Here is a 24,773-nt window from a genome sequence, read left to right on the forward strand (position 1 = left end):
CAATTACCTTAAATATCACTGATAGCAGTGAGATAAGTGGCCCAAATCATTATGATTCTTAAACCTGAGAAAAAATCAGAAGAAGTCTCCTCTTAACGTCCTATAAGCCTGTTACCTGTGATCTCTAAACTATTCGAAAAAGTATACATTAATAGACTTAAAATAATCGCAAAGGAGAGAATTATTGTTCCAGACCATCATTTTGGCTTCCGTAATAAACACGGAACAATAGAACAAATACATAGATTAGTCAACCAAATTAACAAAAACTTTGCTCCGCTGCATTTCTCGATATTTCTCAGGCTTTCGACAAGGTGTGTCACACTGGACTGCATGTTAAATTGGAAAGGATTTTGCCCTATACGCACTTTCAATTGTTGAAATCGTACCTCACAGACAGACATTTTATTGTCAAACAGGGTGACGAATACACTGACCTACACACCGACCTCAAGAAACACTACTGTTACAACATATGCTAACGATACAGCGCTTTTATCATCACACGAGGATCCAATATCAGCCACAAGAGACCTCTAACTTTATCTTAACAAAGTCGAATTATGGTTGAAAACGTAGCGTATCAAAGCAAAAATCAGAGGTTCCAGAATAAAGTATCGCGAGTCATCGTAGATGTCCCATATTACGTGTCCAACAAACTGATTCAGCGTGATATCCCCATAGAGTGTTAGTGCGAAGTACTCTCAAATACATGTGAAGTGTGTAGGTTCAAACGCAAAATGCCATACGAACTAATTAGTAGACATATGAGTGAGATTTAATAACCTCTAAAATAAGCTAAAATTGTTTTTAGAATAAGGTAGGATAGACTTTAAAATAAGTTAGAACAGTATCTCGAATAAGATTGAGATCACTTACTGAAGTGATCTACTATATGTCAGGATAGTTATATTATATAACTGAAATCATATAATAATACTTATTGCCCTTGAGCAGATTGTTGACGTTCTAGACTTAACGAATTTTGTATTGTAGCTTAGGCAAGCTGGATACATTATTTTAATAGTTTCAAATTTTGAAAAGCCAAAACCCAAGCCGTCGCCAATATCTTATTCCCTTTTCCCTTCTGTCCATTAGTAACTCATCAAAGACAGTAACGCCACGAATAAGAACCGAATTAACACGACCGGAATCCTCAAAAAGGCGCTCGGCTTCGCAAGAGCGACGCCCGGCTCGAGAACTATACATAAAAAATATATATAAACTTTTTTCCTTCCTGTTCAAAAGCCGAAATTCAATTTGAGATCGCAACGGCGGAAGAAACGCAGGGCGGCCGTACGTAGACTTCACCCCCTTCGCTCCGCACTTTCGGCGGGAGTGGTGGCCGCCTTTCACCCGCACATTCTCGCAGGTATAAATTATATTATGCAGACGGCGAAAAAAAGAGAGAGGCGGCGGAAATTTATTTGGCGTGTCTAAAACATAAAAGTGAACATTTTACGATGCAGGAAAATCGAATTTTCGATCTCATCAGAGCGCGGAAATCCATTCAATTCGGCGCCAAACGTTCTCGACTAAACTATAAATTTGTTAAAAGGGAAATCGATCGGCTTAGAGTTGGATTTTAAGCGTACTTCGTTATCGGTACTTTTGTCATTCAGCTTAAAAAATGTAATATTGAATGTCTCCTTTATTGTGCTTTCTTTGTCGCTTGCTTTTATGGAAGAGTCAGTATTTCGTTTTTACTATGATATATACATATTTTTGTATGTTAAAAATCTTAGTTTTGATTATATTTTTAATTTTTAGTGAGTTCCTTATTTGTTCTTTGAAATCGGTTCAATTTTTTTGTTAAAAATATTTTATTTTTCTTTTTTTAGTGTTACATATTTACTTAATAATGTACGCAGTTATTTTATTTAATATTACAATTAGCAGGCTATGTAAAGCTGCAGCTAGTATGACGAAAAAAAGGAATAATGAGGCAATGATTGAAAATAAGGAGGCTCCGCTTCAGGCTCCGGGGATAACTGTCTAGCTTAGGTGATTTGACAAGTGTTCTAACAAAACAACAACAAAAAATTATTGTTCCCGTCGAGAATCGAACCAGAGGTCTCTGTTTGGGAGCTAAACACTTTAACCATTACACCATAAAAGCAGTAGTCAAAAATATTTCTACGAGGTCTTATATGCTATAGTTAGTGCTTAAAAAGCAAACTCCTCCTTTTTAAAAAGCAAATTAAAAATATTAATACTTTAGAAATAATGCGAAAACAGGTTATTGATTTTTCCAAATTTATTTCGTCCTATTCAATGTTCAATGGTATTAATATCACAAAGTTTTGAACCTGAGCAACCAGAAGCTGTTTTTTGCACGTTATCCACCGGTTGTATTGCTTTCACGTTGCTGTGATGTAGTCACCTTTTCAACTTTTAAGGCGAAATCTTGGATAACTTCGTGGATCTATTTGATTTCGAGATCATCTTTGGATCCGTAGAAACAAGCATTGGTAACTAATCTAAAAACTTTTGTTTTCCAGTCTCTAGTCCATAGTCCATATCTTATTGACCACCACTTATAACTTTTCTATAGCTCTAAACAAAGTTAGGTCTTTTGTCATATTCATTGTGCTCTGTAATTGACTGTAATGTGAATGTTCCAAGTAGTATTTCTTTTGTTATTGGGAGATAATTTCTTACAGCAGTGCTCCCAAAGCATTGTCCTGAGAAACTCTAGCCGAAATAGGTTTGAATGTTTAGAATTCCCCTTCGGGCGAAACTCTAAATTTTTTTAAATACATGCGACTCCAGCATGTAACAATTCGCGCATCTTATGTATCTGTTCCAGATAATATAAATGCTGTGAAATTAATATCTAGGAATATTACAGGGTAGTGTTTTTTTTAATTCATATGCCCCATCAAGTACCGTTGTAAAAAAAATTAAGGTTGATTATTGAGTGATGATTCTGGTTTATTTATGTTAATTATCATAAATTGTAATAGTATCATAGTTTATTAGCAAGCTCTTTTTTAGCAGCGATTTCTACTGTTTTAACGGATATTCAAGTATAATTATCTGTGTTATCTTGAAAACATTCCCAAGCATGATTCAGTCTCAAACAGCTATTAAATATGCATGTCATCACGTCATCATGATGCAGGTGTAGACAGGAGCCTTTTTAGGTTGTTGTTAATTTGTTTTTAATTAATGTGGCAACTTTCACTGAATAAACCAGCATTATAGCTACGTCAGGCTGTTTTAATGTATTTAATATATTTAATGTGCACACTCACTTCTTGTTGCAATCTGCAAAGATGTTTGTTTAACAACACCCTTTGGCCATATTGATTGCTACGAAAATGTAGATCTAAGCTGTTTGTCAATTGAGAAATACTGTTATTCCTCTTTTGGGATTCCATTGTTAACTTTCAATCTACGAAGATTTTAGATATCACACATTATAAAAAAGCGGAAATATCTTAATATATGTTAATTACTTAATTCTTAAGACTCTAATTCACTTTTAATGTTGTCATGATTACTTGTTTATGCTAACAATCTAATCATGCCAATGCCACCTTTATATAATTATTTTTTATTAAATGATTACTTGCCGTTTCTTGAATCGAATTTCTTCGTTTGAATTTACAAAATATAAAGAAACACAGTCTTTGATATGCTTTTATTAGGGCCTTGGACGATTTGTTCCAACATATAAACCAGCAAAATAAAACTAATGGGCTAAAAAACATTCGTTCTTGTTACAGATCTATATCGAAATCGTTAACGAAAACGATAACATACCCTTGAGCGAATACCCTGTATATTATCCCGTCGTTCGAGAGGACAGTCCGGCAGGATCGTCGGTCCTGCAAATAAAGGCCAGCGACAGAGATAAGGACCCCAACCAACAAATATCGTACAAGATAGCCTCGGGGAATCCCGAAGGATTTTTCGCCATTAATTCCACCACAGGTGAGTAATTACCACTCAGATATTTCTAATAGGATTTAGCTCCTTCTTTCGTTGACCTCCCTTCGATTTTCCACTGATTGACCACGTTGAATCGTAAAATTTGATCACCGTTCTCATTCAGGGTATCAGAGTTTTTTGGCATGTATGACTGAATTTTGGCAATATAAACGTTTATTTTATTTACGGAATACCTTAAATAGGTAACAGAAGGGTCGGGTCGCCTTTTAGATTTAGGAATTGCGATCTTATAATTTAACTTTGGTCTTAACTTTGAAATCGTTGTTATTTACAAGTACCATTGTTATTTACAAGTACCATTGCTATTTGTAGTAGTAATTCAAAAAAAATTATCAATAAATAAATTAAGAAAATAATAATACTGTTGAGTACAAATCTTTATTTTGATAATTTACCGACTTCAATTTTGGTCAGCCTCATAGGTTGTTTTTCAACAAATATTGAGGCAATGCTTAAATTCTTTCTGCTGGGCTGCCATTTGTTAGAATGGGATCGCAATAATAGTGTCAACTTCGATAACGGATAAAAATCACATGAAGACTATCGTGCAGCACTTGTTCGTCATTCTGTAATGTCGAAGGTGATGATTAGTAAATATTTTAAAATATATCTAGCAATAAAATAAATAATTGTTTCTATGACAAGTTGATTTATTGGTAAAATGTATGGCTTAATTGTAAAACGTGAAGGCTTCTATGATCCTATTTATAAAATTTATGATTTAAATGTTTGTTTTTAAGCTAAATAACAGAAAACACTAAAATATTTCAGCAATACTTATGTGTCAAATTCTAAAAAACCCCGGACAGTGTATTTATGGCTCATGTAATTTATCATATTCTTAAGGTAATAAAATTCGAAACCACTTTCAATTCGTTCATCATGGGAGAAGTTCCCAGTTGCGACAATAAGAAATTGAGAAGATCCGCAGGGCTAATTTTTTACAAACCTCCGAGAATCAGTAGGCCTACATTTTCCATTGAGCAAAGAAAGACACATTTGGAAATGTTTTCAGTATTCAGCGAAATAGTGCTCAATAGGATGCTCAATAGGTTCTAGTTCAACCTACTTATCAACCGCCAGAAATCTGAGGATGAAGCATCACAAGTAAATCGTCATGTAATCGTCTCATAAAACAAGTCTTTTTCCAAACAGTATGTGTCTTCGTTCCTTCAAAAAGTATATCGAACAACGTTCCTTCAAAAAGTATATCGAACAAGCCTCAATGCAAGCATAACATCAAATAGTTTTACAGTTGCATTAAATGTTTCGTAGTAACTGTAGCAACTCCAAAATGAAAAATATTCAATATACAGCAATCAAAGAACTTATCACCTACGCATTATACATCTTCAGTCCAATTTTATCAACCTATTACTGGATCCCATTAATTCACATTTACATGTGACAAGCAAAACAATGTGAATTCCATGCAGTATAATACATATTGTTGCATGTTGGAAACACTACTTCCATGTAAATATGCGACGCGTATATATTGCTCAGTTAACATGCCAAGTCTTGTAAAGTATATATAATTTGCTCTGTAACGATTAAAACAAGCGATCGGTGAATTGTGAGATCTCTTAAGCTTTTTTGAGTGTAATGAATAACCTTGAACACTTGATGTTTGGAAGAACCTTGAATGTGGTAGTATTCAGTTGGTCCTCTCATTAACATCGTTTGCCAGTTTACTGCGAATGAGTATCTCCTCAATGTTGAAGTTCTTACTATGACTAGCATATTGCAGTGCATATTCCAAAATCACAATGCGCTCATACATACAGACAAAAATATTCTATCTTGATTTGAGGAACATCAGCATCTTCCCTGGTCAGCATAATTGCCAGACCTCAACACAATGGGGCCTTGATTTACGAGAATGGAACAACATTCAGTTGAAAACTATTCAGACACTATTCCTCAAAGAATTTCACCTATTTTAAGAGCAAATGGTGAATCAACACTTTATTAATTATAAATATTGTGTATATATCAGTATTTACATAATTTTGTCCAGTCCCTGTAGTTCCAGCCTTTTAAGTTCTGTTATGACATGTGAATTGACGACTCACATCGATTGACTAAAACAATTGCGAATAATGTACACATTGATTGAAAGCCAAAAACACAAGTTCTGGTCGAGAACTTTATCTAACGGCCATTATGGACAACTTTTTAAACGTATTGTATTACGTATATGAGAATTTTCGAGCGAAGATGTCTGTCTTTGAATACTCTATCCATTAACATTTTCAAATATTGGGTGACGTTACAGAAATGCAAAATGTAGGCAATTTTGGGCAATTAATAAGTAAATGTCATAACATTGGATGCAATACTGTTCTATCAACAAACAAGATTTTGTTTGACTTAATATTGGTAGAAAGTCTTCTTACGTGATCACGTTAACTTAAGCTTTAATTTATTTAATAATTTTGCTGTTAAGTTTAGAAAAGTCGACGTAAATCGAATTTTAAGTAAAACGAAAGGAAATTAAGATAAAAACTAACAATATAAACTGAGCTATTCATTCCTAAATAAAAAATTATTTTATTAGACACTCCGTGTAGCCATTAAATGTGCTGAATTGAAAGGACTACAATGTAGTAGAAAGGTCTTTCACGAAGGATCTAGATAAGTTGGATCCTAGTCTATATCAATAGAGATGATCCCTGAGGGGGATGGTAGCCCAAACCCGGCTTTTATGCCGACAGTCTATCTTATCCGGATGTGCCTTATCCAGGAAAGTTGACATCAACTCTTAGCCATTGAATGTGAAATATTTTGCATCATATATTTCCGTACCTACGTTACACGGTCGCGTAACAAATCCGAAATAGTTTTCGGATATTACAAGGCTTCAGATATATATTTTATCTTTATCAAATGATGATTACATCAGGTTTATATATTTGTCTTTAACATAAAATTGTTTTTTGCTTTAGGTGAAACAGTTTCAGTCAAAGTTTTCGACGAGAAACTGGCGGCAAAATAATCGGAAACAATTTGAAAACAAATAAAAGTACACACCTACCACAAATAACGGCGGTAAATTTTCGACAAACTTTTTAATACTCCGCAATCTTTCTCGCTAATTGTGATTCTTAAATAAAATTACCTAAAAGTAAGAAGAAAAAAACACGAACTCGTTAAATAACGGGTTGAAACTTCCCCGTCCCCTCCTCCTTCCAGAAGTTCTCCAATAATCTTTAATGAGGATTTATTACTTCGCGGAGTGAAAGGTCGAAAAAACAGACGGGCACAAGCACCGTCATGGCGCGAGGGGCGGAAGGGCGAACGAGAGAGAGAAACAGGACGGCGAGAGTCTCAGAATCATCTCAGAATAATTTCGTCATTGTTTGGTCTTTGAATGATATATTGGTCATATCTGGGATTTATCGGTGTCTTTTTTGCGGTTGGATGAAGTTTTAGGTCCGGGAGACAATTGAACTCAATTGATTGTAAATAAAACTGGGAAAAACACTGATTGCTTTTATCAACTAATTATTAATTGAAACTTGACACTGTGTTGCTCAAATGTTATTTAATTTATCTAACATCTAACATCTGCAGTTAATTAATTATCACTAAGAGATTATTTAAATTATCTTATATTTATATTTGGTTTTTATATATTACGTACACTTGCATGTATTTCGAACATTTTTTCACTCCTAAAATGGCATTTGTTGAAAAAATTGGTTATCAACATTTCTGGCAATACTGTTAATTTGACAGCGGTCCAATCTTCAATTCATTTGCGCATTTCGTCTGAATTTCGAAACCGTGTTTCAGCTATGCCATGATTCATTAATCTGAACAAGTGGTAATCAGAAGGCGCTATATCTGGTAAGTACTCTGGGTGCGGTAGAACTTTCGAGTCGTTATCCTTTTACAAACGCGCGTTGACATGCAAGAGAATACGTGTTACTCTCTATTTGCAGCAAATCCCTTTTTGAAACTATACGTCATTCAATTTATTTAATTGACATCATTTGACATGTGTAGTAACGATTTTATTTGGTTTTATATATATTCGCATTTTATATTCACTAACTCGTAATACTCTACACTTTGCTGATCCAACCATATACACCGTAGGATTATGACCATGAATATTTCGCTTCGATATCGATGTGGAAGATCCTCCTGAACTAACCCATGACGTTTTTTCTTATATATTTTGAAGTCTCCTTTTTACCAACGTGGGATTATCTGAACTAGACCTACAGTTTAACGTGGGCTCCGAACCACGGTCCCTAGATATTAAACCTACCGACTGATGAGTAACCAACTTGGAGGTCATTCCACAAGATATCCGATCTTACCCAGCCTGGTTACTGGCCTGACTCAGATAATTATCTTTGTCGAATTTTCCACTGTTGCTTACTTCCACATTTACAATTACAATCACAAAACATAAAGTACATCCATGCTCTAGCAGAATGCGAACCCGCGACTATCGTAACAGTAGAAGGGTCGTCCTGTCGCCTTAACCACTGCACCACCAAACCGACATCCATGACATTTTCCGCTTGAGATTGTTGTCCAACATTCACTTTTTACCCCTAGTCACAACACCACGATATTAAAAAGGTCGTTTTAGATTTTTCCTATAGCGTGTAAAGCTTAGAAATAGTTTATTCATCTGATAAGCTACCTGAAAGTTCTTTGAGAGTTTGATTCCCCAGATCATTATTTGTTTTTGACATCAAAATCACCACTTATGATTCGTTGCAATCAAATGCTGTTTGACAGCAGATTTCTTCAAATGAAACGACAAAACCAATAGATCTCAATAATACAATTTTAACCTTCTATAATTAACGTCTGTTTACATTGAATTACTCGATAATTTTACAATATATACTATACTATAAATGTCAGTGAGAAATGTCTAAATCATCGAGTTTAACAGCTTCAGTTCAACAGGGATTTACATTGGTACTTCGTACTTTCACCAACAAATAGGGTTGATCGAAATGAATCATGCCAGCACCTAATATTTGTTCATATTTATATATAGGCCACAAATATTGGATATCATGAAGTTATACCACTCACTATCGGAAATTATGGAAGTACCAGCTTTATTTAAGAAAAAGTACGAACCAATGGTCACCCCAAAATCTTCAGTAGTATTTTTAGAATGCATTTGGAGTTAGTACCCAGTTATTCAATTCGTTTAGTCTTTAAATAAGAACGATTTAGAGTACAATGTTGAGAAATACTGCGAATGTATTTTATTGTTCAATGTAGTTTCCCTAAATTTGGGCATACTCTTTTTAATAATTAATTAATTTATTCAGTGCATAAAATGAGAAACCCGAAAGCTGCCTTACCCTAAGAATTTTTAAACCCTGCTGGACCATAAATTCTCCCTCATTTTGACAGCTTCATATATAACCCAGAAATAAACAACCGATTATCTTACATTTATCTAGTTACATTCATTTCACTTCGGCCAAAATTTCACATGCTCTATCAAGACTCAACAGATCATATGTGAAGGAGAAGTGGCTTATATCAAATTCTATTTTCACTACTATGCAGAAGTGCTCATTCAAAGCCACTAAAATGAACTCCGTATAAACTTCATGTTGAAGCCTCACCGATGACAGACTTTGCTTTGCATTATGTTTAATTTTATGGAAGTGTAAACAAAAAAAAACAAAACTTTTTTCATTGTTTTGAAAATGTCGGCACTTGTACCAGGTAAATCGATTTAGTGAGAACTTTTACTTATTTTTTTGCTATTCAAAGAAATAGGTAACCGGAGCTCAACGACCGTTTCGTGAATCTTATGCCAACCCTGCTCTATCAATTTCAACATATAAATACTGGTTTCGGCATTTTAAAAGTGGTGATTTTGAAACGAAGACGCTCTTAGACGGGAGCGTTCTAGAAGCTGAAGTCATAATTCGATGGTGATCCTTGTAAGATGCAAGAAGAATATACAAAATTGTTGGGAGTAACACAAAAACTCATTTCCAATCTCTTGAAGCGCATGAGAATGGTGCAAAGGCTTGGATATTTTGTTCCGTATAAATTGAAGCCAAGAGACATTGAAAGGCTTGTGGTCATGTATGAAATTCTGTTTCAACGGCAAAATCGGAAAGGTTTTTGCATAGTATGGTTACTGATGATGAAAAGTAGATCCATTACTACAATGCAATCTAAAAAAATCATGAAGAATATCTGGTCATGTCTCAATTTTAAAACCTAACGAAACCATCAATGGGGATATCTATCGACTACAATTAATACCGTTGAGCTGAACACTGCGCGAAAAAATGACCAGAATACGAGCATTCTTCAGCATGACAACGCTCGATAATACGTTGCAAAACCAGTAGAAACATATTAACATATTATATAAACTAATGACCCAGACAGGAAACATTCATTTTTGGTGATTGAATTTAACTTTTTACCTCATCCTCGTATCTAAAGGGCAAACGGGGAACTTTTTTGTTGGCGAAACACTATCTCAATTGGTCTTAAAACAAACTGTACAATGAAGAGACCGAATCTAAAACGAGAAAAGCTGCGAATATGATCCCGACTAATGAACGTACTTTCGAGCCGATACGTTTCGCAATTCGCGAATAAAAACAGATAGAGACGGATCGCTTTGCCGAGGCGCAAAATTTAATTAAATACTTCTCCGGTATTGTAACGAGCTCTCTCATTGTGACCCGGTAATTAAACGTATCGTTCCCAGCGATTTTCGAAACAATAAACGACGAAATGTTCTGCTCTATCCATTAGAATAAACCAAAGTGAACGGGCCCATCCGGGAAGAGAAGGGGACGGTCTTCGGGTCCGGTCACCCGCTAGGGCGAGGAGGTCCCTGGCCGGGAAAAAAATATATAACGGGGCCGATTTACATCTCGTGACGTTTAAGTTTCATAATAGCTGGACCGGCAGTAACAATAACACTAAAAAGAGGCAACGAGTCAAGAAAGTGGAAGTAACCTGAGCAGGTTTCCGACGTAATCGGTACTTAGCTTTGTTTATGCCATGTTGTTTTCCTAATAAGGCTGGAAAACGGATTCAGAATCTCTAATTTATATTAAAATCCTTCCAATTTTCATATAACAGTTCAATTGAAAAGTCCCCGGCCTACCATAGTAAAACATTTTTTTCGGCAAAATTACTTTAGAGTGTCTGCTATTTCATTCAATTGCAATTCACGGTCATTCAAAATCATTTTGTGTATTTTTGAAATGTTTTTTTTTCGGTAACAACCTCTTTTCGGCGTCCACTGCGTTCACCATCTTCGGTACTCATTTCACCACGTCTACACTTAGCATACCAATCCTTGATCGTTGATTCCCTGGGGCAGCGTCCGATGCTTCTACGCCATTTTTTCCTTCAAAAAGCAATATTTTATCAACACGCGAAATTCATTTTTATCCGTTTTTTCACAATAACAAAAGTTGCTTCACTCAAAATGCTATAATTCACAAACTAATGACCCAATAGCTGTCAAGTTTATGCATGGACTTCTATTAACCTGTTACATAAGTTTTCAACAGGGTAGTCTATATAATAACAAAATAACAAAAGTTGCTTCGGGGACTTTTCAATTGATGTGTTATTAAATATTTTCTAAATATATCACGAAATAAATATGTCATTTTTAACTTTTGTTACTATTTTTAATGGACAAACCCTAATAACGAATTAACTACTAATGAATAAGTAGCTGCTGATTGACGTATTGTACATTTATATGTTTTCGTGCTTATCTACGTGCTAGTTCAGTGTTGTGAGTATATCACAATATCTGGTCTAGTATTAATACAATCTCGTTCAACCTAACCACATTGGGATACGTTTTTACAAAAAAATCGAAGCTACTTGACTCTACTGTGGATAAAGGGTATGATGTTCCCTTGCAATGATTATTGTTCTAATAGAGATACATTATCAAATTTTGGTTTAAAATATATTTTAAAGTGTTTGCATCCTCATGAATTGTTTTCAATTAATGACTTAATCTGGACAAACCTTAAAAAGATTTTTCCGCGTTAGAAACTTTTTAATTTGCTATCTGAACAAGTTTATTCCCACCCCGCTCCGCTTCCTCTTCCGGTCTGGCGCGGATTTGAATTCAGTTCTTGAACTTTACCGAGAAAACCAATTAAGATGTCGGTCCAACGATGCAAACTCCCAACGCAATACACGAAAAGCTACTAACTAACCAGAATGGCGTTTTCTCGATAGTGGCAACTTAACGCTATTATTTTGTTAGCGACAATTTCTCATCCTCAGTCTCGTTTTTTCCCTCAGTCTCCTTTCCGTATTCTTTCGCATACCGCCGCTCGCCGACCAAAGTTTTCTTCCAGGAGCGTCCTTCCACCGTTTTTGTCCATCGTCCTCGGTAAACTTTTAAATTTAATTTCGCGAGTTTCAGTTCGACTCTCGTCGAAAAGGACACCGTCAAATGGTTCTGATTAAATGGCATTTTTGGGGTGGATACGGTTGGAAAGGTTCGCTACGTTAATTGAAATTAAAGATCCTGGAAACCCCCCCTCCGACCCCTCGTTCCCTTTCTCTGGAGTGGCGACAACAACCATTGATCGTTAATAGATTGTGATGTCGAGGGAGTCCTTTGATTGTCTGTTTTCTGATGGAAAATAATATAATGGTAACTCTAGGAAGTTCTATGAAATATGTCTCCAACTTTTTTTATTTTCCATTCATTCTTGTTATTCTCAAAGGTTTCCACTTTTAAAGAAACCTACATTTTTAAATATAACAAAACCTATAAAGAATTAGGAAATGTTGTGAAAGTTTTGTTTTTGTAACACTTCTTAATTTTGAGTTTTATAGGTGGAAATCAAATCATACTATTAAAAATGTTCCCCTTTAATACTGTTAATATTAAGTATGGACAATTGTAAACAAGGGAATGTACATGAAATTGGGTCCATTATTTTTTGCTTTGGCTCAATATTCTTGCAATATTCTTACAATAATACAGCCCTTACAGGTCATCCTGTGGTTCTTCTCCGTCCTTTCTTCCCAAACTCTCTTAAACTGTTTTTTTCTCCTCCATATGTCGTGGCCTCAATAAATAATTTGTCTTCTCTCTTTCTATGTATTCTTTTAAAAGTTTTATATTGAGGCGTTTTTTTTACTTCATTGTTTCTCATCGTTCCATCCATGTCACTTTTCTCAACCTTCCAATATGTTTGATTTTCGATGCTTGGGTTTTGTTACTCTCTTTTTTTGATCCTATCTAGTCTTGCAGCCAGTATTGTCTTTTCGATTTGACATTTGTTTGTAATTTCATCCATAAATATTATGGTATTTGTCCCGATGCAGCTCTGAATTTTTTTCTTATTATCTGTTGTTACATTTATGTTTGTCCTGTATTATTTGGACTCGTCTTATTATTTGAAAAGCATTTACATTTATTATTAAGTGTTACAAATATATTGTACAAAAGTGTTGACGTATCGAAATATTCATAATTTCTGCCGTTTTTTTTTTTGTATAAATGTTTTCCATCCATTTTAACCTAAAAAATATAATCTTCTACTACCATACTAACATTAATTTTTTTCTTAATTCATAACAGTTTTCTAGGCACTAATTGAAAAATGTAAGAATATCTTCGTTACTGCAAATAATAAGGTATTTTATTCAGTCAAGATATTGGTATGAAATGAAAAGTTGGATAAAAGTACCTTACGTTTCAATATTTTAAGTGTAGCAATTATTTTTAAATCTAACTTTAGTCTCTGTATAACATTTACAACGAATAATTTGTAACCAGTATTACTACGTGTAAAAATTGTTAAGTTCTAGATGTTTAATGATAAATCTTTTCATGTAGTTCAGTCGTAACTCATTCAAATTATTATTCACAACAAATTTTATTTTACTCTATTTTACCTTGGTATTATTAAATGAATGTCGATCGATCGATCGAATTTCAGAACAGTGCATTATTTACGAAATGGCCTATTTTACGAAATTATTTAACCAAAAGTCTATATATATATATATATATATATATATATATATATAATAGTTAAATTATCAGTTTATATAATACAAGAACTATAGGAAGATTATGTCATAGTTAAATTGTAGAAGAAAATCGCTCTCTATCTCTTGCATAGGTGACAGTATTAGCGACAGCTCTATATAACTTCTAGATAACACTGATTGACTGAATGGACCAAAGTTTAATGTTACTTCTTTTTCAATTTTATATAAACATTCTACCACGCATTCTTTCACGCCAAGCCAGGACAATGCATACAGTAAAAAGTAATATTATATTATCGACTTACTCCAATATCTGGGATGTTCAAAAGCAAGGGTTAGATTGAATGTTTTATAAGGTGAATTTATGTTTAATGTATTCTTCAATAAATTTGCTAATTTAACAACATTGTTCCTTATTTAATAGCAAAAGTAATTATCTGTATGAAAAAACAAACTGTATGAAAATTTATGTATAATTTTTAAATAGCGCAAAATACAAATTATTAGTAAAATGTTATACTCTTTTCTACACTTTAACTTGTCGATTATCACCGGAGGGATGTCCATTTACGTCCATATATTGTAGAATGATGCAATTATAGCATTTGAAGCTTGATGATTATTTGTTGCCTTTATTACGTATTAATGTTTAACAGATAAATAATAAGAATATATTAAAAGAATAAATTTCTAATATCTTACATCAATATATATCAACAAATTGTATTGCAACAAATAAAAGAATATAAATAAAATTCCACTTAAATGTTGTATGAAAAAGAAATGTTCTTAAAGAAACTGGAATTAATAACAACGCTGTCTAGCCGACTTTGTATACGATATGATATATTCCTTAATGTTTTTAAAAGGGCTTTCAAACCAACTCATTTTCTATCTTTGCAGCCACCTGTACGCCAAATTCCAAAACTAGAATAGTTTTGTCTGTTAGTCTGCCGCTATTCAACAAACACCGTAGGCATCTTTTAATTCCGTTAATTAAATTCGCCCGATTCCAAAAAGCCTGAACAATTTGTTCACGTCCCAACAAACAAATGAAATGATTAATATACAGGCGACTCTGATACAGTCAACAACAAAAGCTTGAGTTAGTGAAGCTCTTTCGCTAATTATGATTGTCATCAAGTGAAAAATCTCGACTGTTGTTGGGGCATGTTATGAAATTAAATATGACTATTTAATAATAGAAGGAAGTTTTTATAAAATAGTTAATTCAAACTAATGACATTTAGAAAGGTCTGGAAAATACTAAAGTACTAAGTTGTTAAGTGGATTTTCGGAAGTTCTATAACAAAATCTTTTTTTATTTATCTCTGTTTCCTTTCAAAATAGCCTTGTGGGGTGTCGAAAATTCCGACTCTTTTAACTGAATTTTGTGCCATTATCCACCAAAGCTAACTGGACAGTATGTCCATATCTCACATATTGTTGATGTTCTGTTAACCGTGTTATATTCATCTCAGTTTCTACATTTTTTCAATACTCATAGAGGACCTTATTATATAGAGATATAGAGACCTTACTATGCTATTAATAGATATGTAATATGTCCCTTCACTGGATCCCTTTTACCTTTAGTACTTGGGAGTGTCTGCGACATATTCCTATATGGTTTGAATATAACTTTGAAATTATGTTTCTCAGTATCCTTCTAATGCGGTCTGTTTTTTCTTGAAGGGGATATCTGTTACGAACATTTTCTCGGTCTTCTTCTGTTATAGATGTCTGTTGTAGATCAGTATTGAACCTTACAGCTCATTTGGAGAATTCTTTTAATCTCTCCCTCAAGTTATATCCATTTTGAGGGACGGTATGTAATAACAACACAACAACTTTGACAGATCTCCGGTGCAATGGGCTGTGAACAAATTTTTATGGAACTAATATACCTTTATATTCTCGAATTATTTCGGGTCTAAAGTAACAATACACTTAAACACTTCTTTTCTACCCATAAATTTGTTAGGCGTTAGAATTTTCGGAAATCAAAATTAAGCCGAAATCCAGCAAATAGAGTTTTGTAAATATACTTTTATGCACTGATTATTTTTTAAGCTGAATTGGAGTGTGTTGTCTTAATTAAAATTTTTTTTTCTTTGTATTTTCTTATTAGTTCAAGGTGCGTGTTTTTAATATCCTGGCTTTTTCCGATTAGGTAAATTCAGCATTATATAACATACTAATGACTGGGTCAACGGAAAAAGTCTCTAAAGCCATTCTCAAAGTAGAATATTGATGAATATGATGAACTGAGACAATTTTTGGCTATTAAGAACGAGGTAGAGAACATTTTGCGATATAAAAGCCATCAGACGAAGAATAAAATTTCATGCAACATGTATGTCACAGAGAGTTTGTGAGTTTTGAACTGATTAGACGAAGAATAAAATATTCAATCATGAGATGTTGCCTAGAAAGTTGCTTCTGTACAAAACTAGTTTTACCAATAGTAAAATGTCATAGATAACGCCTGTCATTCGTTGATTGATCTCTGAAGACCCGTTGACAGGGATTATTAACCTCAATTTCAAACAGAAAATCATATGCATCAACCATTTTCCAATAACTATACCAGTAAGGAAAAAAACATATTTTCATATGCATATTTACAACTACAAATATATACTGAAAATCAGTTCGTAGTTCTTAGTGCAATTCTTGTACCAAAATGAAACAATCAGTCCGAGATTAATAATAACCGGGGAAAAGAGATACAAGCTAATAGCATAACATATTTTGTGATCTAAGTTGGATGATTTGAATGTTAAAAACATAAATATGTTAGAAGAAATGTAGTAGTATAAGGCAGAAAGATTATGAAGACGCGGAACTGAAAATCCAAAGAGGGCTGCTTCAGGGCATTAAACTATTGTAACATTAATTAATTATTGTAGAAGTAAAAATGTATTTTGAAAAAAACGTCAAAATCTATATGAAAATGCTTATCTGAAAATCTCTATGTAACTCACCCTATTCATCAAAACATGGAATCGGAATTATGTTTAGTAGTTAAACTCGTACTTAGTAATGGACAATAGAAATATTGCACGAATTTGTCTGAATAAAACGTACAAAACCCCAAAACTTATTTATACATGCTACACAACAAATGTCAAAAATTCCAACCCTATTAAGGCTAAAGCAATGCGTGCCTGTATTTTAGCGAGAGATTTGGAATCATTCCTAAACACCTTAAGCTCTTAAAATCCCATGGAAAATGGAAGTGCAGGAAAGGAGGGAGAAAATAAACAAAAAAAATGTTAATTTCGAATTTTCCGAGATTGTTTTGGTAGCGTATATTGAACGAAAGAAATTGGAAAAAGGATCCAGAGTACGTGATATTCTCTTAAAAAGCCTAATGTTTATATGTATTTTATTTGTCGGTATGGAAAGGCTTGCTTTCTTTCTTTTTTTATGAAAGTCCTGTAGATTTGGATCCATTTTGTATAGTTATTATCATTATCCTGTTCCTTTATTTCCCCTTTCTCTAGCTGACTGTTTTTGACGTGAGTTATCAACTGAAGAGACTCCGAAACGCACTACAAATTTGTTTACCAAATGTTTATAGTATATGTATGTTATAATGTTGAAACAATAAATTATTTCTGATCATCTATGATGATTATTAATCGTAATAAATTAAATAACATTTATGGTAAATATTATCTCTACACTATACGTTAATTACCAGACTATTGTAGATATTGTAGAAATATTCTAATTTGAACAACTTGATATTGTTTACAAGTTAAATACAAGAATAGTTTCAGGATCAGAAGATATATTGTATGAAGGTTGGCTCTTTATATTTCTATTAATATCAATGTTATTAGTCCATGCCCTGAAGCCAATTTTCGTTCAACACCGATTAATGTATCTCCTAAATACGTTATGTGTGTCAAAAACCCTTGACCACGTAATTTATTTTTAATGTACCGAAAATGTATTATTGGGTACCAAATCAGGACTGTACGGAGCATGACCCCCATCAATTTCATATTTTGGTCGATCAAATAATGTGTATTCTCAGATGTGAAAGAGGTTGCATATTCATATTTTTTTTTTAATGACACAGCTTGATAACAGTTTCGCAGAACTCTATTAGTAGATAGCAATTGAAGGCAGTAGTAGTACATTTAATATTACTACGTCAGAAATTCAAAAATGTCATAACTTTTAGATGTTTCGGTTTTTGGGGCTACGGACTGTTGTTACTTGAATTAACAGGATGATTGTTAACGCAACTTCTTCGTTTTAATTTTTGCAAGAGTTTAATTCGATGGTATTGATAATCAGTTGGAGGATCCTTTTATTTATATTGTTCAGCTGTTGCATGAAGACATTTTGATGAGTGACATCTCTGCGAAACCCTGTTTGGAGTAGGCGATATACCTGTTAGTGTTTGGGTGTTTCTAAATATATATCTAATCAAGGTATAACGTATTAGCAGGGTGTTGCTAGTGCCGTGTTTTAAAATGTTCTATTAACCCATGGTGTTGAGTCATTCAACATGCTGGAACTGAGAAAGTGAGGAATAAAGAGAGTGTTTTATAAGTGAAACAACGTTGTTTGGGTATTTTGCTGATTTTTCGATTATTTGATACCTATTAGTTCTTAAATAACTTTAGTAAGACTGTAGATTGGATATTCAATTCTGCTGACAATTGAACGAAAAGCATGTGAATTATTTATAAGGTACTTTATAATAAAATATATAAAATTAAGGCTTTACTACCAATAATTCTTTCTCCAAACAATTGTATTTTTTCACATTTCAGTTAGTATCGCTAGGTGCTTGCATGTATTTTCATCATTTTTTCACATTAAAAAGGTAATTATTGAGAAGAATTGGTACGAAATATTTCTGGTTTCATAACGATACTACGTCAAAAGAATGATATTGGTTCGAAAACCATTTCGCACTTCTTTCTTCGCAATGAAACAACAGTCTTTAAATGACTGGAAATGATATTTTCAGTCAGTTCGTCTGGTAACTATTTTCCTTCCTTTTAGATGTTTTTCTACGCATATAAACATCTGAAAATGTATATTATAACAAATGTGTTGTTGACAATTGTGATTTTCCTCAACTTATCGACCTAGGGGAATCTGGGAAGATACTGCAGAACAGAGGGAAAAAACCCTGGTCGAAGCATAAAAACTGAGCATTTTTCTTATGAATCTAAAACATATCCATAACAGCAGAATATAGAACAAGAAGAACAGATAAACTCAATTTTAATTAAAATATTATAAATACCATATTTATTACCATTGAAATGGTTATTGCACGGTTAAACAATTATTAGTATATCCTCATTAAAATCATAGAGATATGGAACATCAATAAGGCATTTCATCTATTGCAATAACTACCCTAATTACTTCGGCGTATTTCGAACGTTGTTTTTCTCTTGTTCTAACCAGCCCCGCTGATATATCGCCGCTCTAAGTCTGAATTATGCGCTCAAACAACAATTAGCATTAACTAGTTGATCTGGAATACTCCATATATTTTGCTCGAACTATCTCGCATTTAAATCTCTTTAACTAGCCTAGTTTAAATTTATATTTGAACGATCCTTATGAACGTATAGGATGTTAAATAAAGGCTTAAATATTATTTGAATAAATGCACATAATATTAAAATACAAGTAAACAATACAAGGTTTTAGAATAAATTTTAAGAGGAAGGAAATTAAACAAGAACATCATATCACATCTCTCAAAAGGTCTTTTTTTAATATAATCTTATAAAGTTTTAATATATAAGTTGACAACATTTCGCCGATTGACTTTTTTTTATTAAATATTTGGATAATATTCCGGGAGTTTTAACTCATTTGATTATAATAGTGCAGATTTGTTATTACAGTTAAAACGATCATTACTAAAATATGAGTCATTATATTATCTGAAAACCTTTGTGCAACATTTTCCGTAATATAAATTAGAAGTTTTGCTCTAACAATGGCCGTTATTCAAGAATTCGAACCGGGGCCTTATCTTCCTAAACTATTTTCCACTAATCTGGTAAAATCTTCATGTAATCAAACAGGGATTAGCACCCGAATCCTCTTCTTCATAATGATTTTTAAATCTTTAAAAGGTTAGTTCTTCCGTTGTTGCTTTTTAGGTCCTAACTCTCTCAGCATCAAATATTAAATAGTCAACTTTTATTAGAATATATATAATGTCTAGAAATGATGCTTTTGTTTTTCTAGGGCCAATATATTAGTTTTAAAGAATTTTTTATTTGAAGCTTTAGCTTCTATTTTTTTTTCCTTTTTTTATCAATCTTTTGCGGCTGTCAACGAATCGACCTATTTTTTGGTATTATAAGTGAGGCACTACGCAGACAGGTCACTTTGAAGCTCAGAAGGAGCTGGAGGTATACGGCGGGTTGGGTAGTGGTTTAGTGTTTCCAAATATGTTTTTACCAGTTTTGTAATATGTGATAGAGCTTTGTCATACTGAAGAATTACATTGTTGTGTCATTGCCCCATTGATGGCTTCATTACGTTTTAAGAATTCATTATTTTCATTAGCTTGAATCTATGGATATTCGGCTTTTCCGTTGATATTGATGTATGACCAGATGGTCCCCATTTTTTGCTTTAGATTATCGTCATGGAGTCACTTTTCGTCACCAGTAACAATACGATGCAAAAAACATTTCTGATTTTGCCGTTGAAGCAATATTTCACACATGGCCAAATGCCTGTACTTGAGTCACTCCCAACAATTCTGCAACAATTTTTCTTGTATTTTACACAGATCATCATCGAGTAATACCTTCCAGACCGCTCTATGTTCGCTATGTAAAAATCATAACATTTTAAACGTCAATATCAGTATTCATGTTTTGACATAGATGGAGCATGGTTACCATAAGCTTCAAACAGCATTCGATGACTTTCAGCTGCCGTTTTCTTTAAATTGAAGTAAATAAATAAATATTCCAACATAAGTTATTTTCAGGGCACTGAAAACATTTTTGTTCACACTTCGGCGAAATAACAAATATTAAAATTTTAAAACAGTCGGTACGGTCGATCAAAAATGTAGCCGATGCGATACACACAGTTATAGACCCATAATTTTTTCCTTCATATGGTCATTGTTGTTTTTAATAAATGATTCATTTTATAGTAGTAATTTTATAAGTAAACCAACACTATTCAAATGATCATTATAACCAAAGCTGATACTGGGCAGCTATTATGATTGACATTATGTCATCTACGTTAACATCCTATTATATAATTATCAGTTAGATGCGATGTTCTGCCTTATGTGGTTTTAAGAAGAACATTGGTCAGCATTTGTCATTTTCTTTATATGCTATATGATATATATATATATATATATATATATATATATATATATATATTATAATATATATAATTACATACATAAACTTGTAATACAATACATAATTTTAACACATAAGAAGTCTCTTATGGTCATTAATATTTCGCTTCGATGTTAATGTGGATGGTTCTCCTGAACTAACCTATAATTTGTTGTGCTTGTAATTGTCATAATAGATGCACATTTTATTGCCAATGACTATTGTGAACCGAAAACTCTTCTTTTCTTTTTTTTAACAGGCAAACAATGAAATCGAGATGTTAAAAGACATATAAATGTGTCAATTTGTGTTATAGCCATTTTCCCTCCTTTTGAACCTGTTCCGTCACATATAAACCCTTGGAAAAAGTTGATTCATCAACCGCCTAAGCTGTCCAAAAGCTTGCTGTTCCATTTTGAACTGACTTTTCGCCCAATAAGCCAAACCAATGACACAATTGACATCTTTTGATCCACCAGGCTATTCTTTGTCATTGACGTGAAGTTCACTACTTTCAAATCGTTGATACCAAAAGCGCGTATTAAAATATTAAGGAACATCATCAGCAGAGATTTCTAAAAGTATTTGATCGATTTTTTTATATCAAACAATATCAATTAATATCTAAAATTTAATTTTGCGCGTTCCATAATTAACCTCTGTGTATACTGAATAATTCAAGAATACTAAATGGTACGGTTATTTTATGTAGAAAGGTATCAAAACCATGGAATTTAAAAGCTGAATGTGAAGGTGTGAAGGATTAATGCTTCATATTTTTCCAAATACATGCAAGCACTTAATAATTTTTAAGAATTTTTCATAATAAAGTACGGAATTTTGAAAAATATGCCTCAAAATTCGAAGCTTTTATGAGAAGTACATAAAAGAAACATAAATCAATACTACTATTTGAACGGGTAACTTTTTTCTATTAATAAATAAAATAGTTGACCTCCATCTAGAATGTGAAACTTTTCTTTCCATTCGAATGATAGAGAAAGGAAGATCATTTTTAGGACCCATTAACCGTAAAACATGGCCGCAAAGTCTGACTCGATTACTGTTCCTCTCCAGTCCCAATAAGCAGCCGCACAAACACGGCCACTGTTTTCGGTGCCCTTGCCAGTCCCGGCGAAAGGGTTGATTTAGGAAACCAAAGTGTTTTGATACCTCCAAATTAATTTCCTCAATTCTCCTGCAGGATTTAATGTTCGACGCCTCCGCTACTGCTGCGAGATTGAGAAATATCCCTGGTAAAAATACTACCCTACGTTGATTGAATGTAGTTTCAGATTTTTTCCCATAAATATAACCCAGTATTAGATGTTTATCATCTATAGCTTCATCGCCTTTTTGTTTGTTTTTTTTTTCCTTAATTAAAAAAATGGGAATTGACTGTGACAAGACTTTTTGTTTTATTCAAAATATCTTAAAAATTAATAGTAAAAGGTACTTTTCACATCTTTCTGGCAACATCGGTACATCTTTCAATAAAAGCTTCTTCCTATATTTCTCAAACTGATATTTCTTTGTTATTTTGTTCATAGATGTTACGAATAAAGTTAAGTTTAGACTATTTTTGTTATTGTCTATAATTAATATGCTGTAATAGCGTTTGTGTTTTTCCATCAATTACTCTTATGACTTTGTCACTTAATCATTATTTTATATATAATATTGTTATATAATATATCGAAATGTTAAATAATACAGAAAAGTTAGCTTCATCATCATCATTATAAATCCATAGCCGGTACTTGAAGAGATTTTCTACTTGTTAAGTAATACAGGACTTCACTACATCTTCACTAAATCACATAGTTATTAAGCCACAGTTGGCACTATTGGTTTAATTACATTCACTAATATTTTGTAAACTAGTATAGAGAATTTAACACATCCTTTCACACCCCTAAATATTCCTGAAGAAGTTACGCTATTTATTACTATTTGACTATACACAATTATGCTAGACTTGTTGTTAGCATGTTGTTTTGGCATTATGTTAGGTTTCAATACTGAAAAGAATGTCCAGAAAAAGTAAATTGAACCACACAATGACTTATATAGGTCTATCAAATCATTTATATATGGAAAACCCGATATTTTGATTGAATGAGGCGATATATTCAACTCCTTCGAGAAACTTCTGGAATGGAATCTATTATCATGAACCATCGATTAATTATTCTTCCATAAGTATCTCTATTCATTATTATGATTAAATATTTATGGATCGTTGAATAATATTGATCTGTTGCATGCCCCATAAAAGTATTCTATCAGCGCTAAAACTGTGCCTAGGTCAATGGACTTAATGCTTTAAAGATCGATTATTTTGCAACCTTAAACCGATTTGACACCTATTGTTACCAGTCAACAGCAATCGAACTAAAATCGAATAAAATTGTATAAAGAGCTTTATTTAATCTCTCTTGTTATTTCTGAATTTATTTTTGAGCTCAAACATGTCTCATTGCACTTTTACCTCTCTTTGACTGATTGAACCATTCACATGATTCACTTAGCATTACGAAATTTAGGGTAAATTACATGGCTCGGTGAATAGAGGTAAAGCGAAATGAAACAGTGGTGTTTACATTATGTGACCGTTATTTATTGGCTATATAAAAAAATGAGAAAAATACAATTAGATAAACCGGATGGCAGTGGTGTTACCTGGAGACGAGGCTTGGGCAGTCGATGGTGGCACGTCTAAACCAAACCCTGGTTGAACACTGAATGAATCGAAATACCCTTCAATAACATCCCAGATAAACGTCTCGGGGTTGCCGCTAGCTATTCATTATCGGGTTCTAGTTGGCGCTGCTTGCACCCCGCCCGTGTTCAACATCTGCAATTATATTTCTGGGTATTTTGTAGACCGTTATTCCACGATGTAAAATTCGACATACCTCAAGGTCGCTACACGATATATTTCGACCGATATCTAATCTGCAATGTTCTTCAAATTAAATAAGTAAAATTAAAGTTTCCCATAAACTACGAATACTCGAATAAAATCCTAAAGAATAAAATATATGTGGCTGATAAAAAATCGCTAAGATGATTGTGTTCTTGTGTATATATAATATAGTATGGTATATATTCAATCTTAGAATATAAGGCTGTACAACAAACAATTGTAAAATAACTAGGGCATAACTTTTTTCCCATGCGTTGATTTTTTTTTCGTTTCAGTATATATTTATTGAAATAAATTAGTACAAGTTAAATCAAAATATTTTCCAACATATTCCACAACTCTTTCTCTTCTTCCTGATAATATAGTGACAGTGTGTCATTTGAACAATGTAGGTTGATGAGGCTCTCCAATGAATGAACCTATATCATACTGTATCGATCTGTACAAAATGTTATAGTACACCCGTGAAAGACGCCCTTACAAGACTTTATTACTCATTATTG

The 24,773-nt window shown here is 33.1% G+C and overlaps 1 protein-coding gene across 9 annotated transcripts in view; it reads left to right on the top strand.

Annotated features, from left to right (window-relative positions):
- Positions 1 to 24,773, top strand: part of kug (FAT atypical cadherin kugelei) — an 837,087-nt gene that overhangs the window by 712,947 nt on the left and 99,367 nt on the right. For all 9 annotated transcript variants that reach the window (XR_013005376.1, XM_076401386.1, XM_076401385.1 and 6 more), the window contains one exon: positions 3,732 to 3,939. Coding sequence is in view for 8 of the 9 variants with exons in the window: in XM_076401386.1 (XP_076257501.1) it covers positions 3,732 to 3,939 (208 nt within the window). In the remaining variant the exon portion in view is untranslated. The remainder of the gene's footprint in view (positions 1 to 3,731; positions 3,940 to 24,773) is intronic.

This window comes from Rhynchophorus ferrugineus, unplaced genomic scaffold (assembly GCF_030347505.1).
Source record: "Rhynchophorus ferrugineus isolate W39M unplaced genomic scaffold, kcgeb_rfMv2 rfM4, whole genome shotgun sequence".
Taxonomy (NCBI): Eukaryota; Metazoa; Arthropoda; class Insecta; order Coleoptera; family Curculionidae; genus Rhynchophorus; species Rhynchophorus ferrugineus.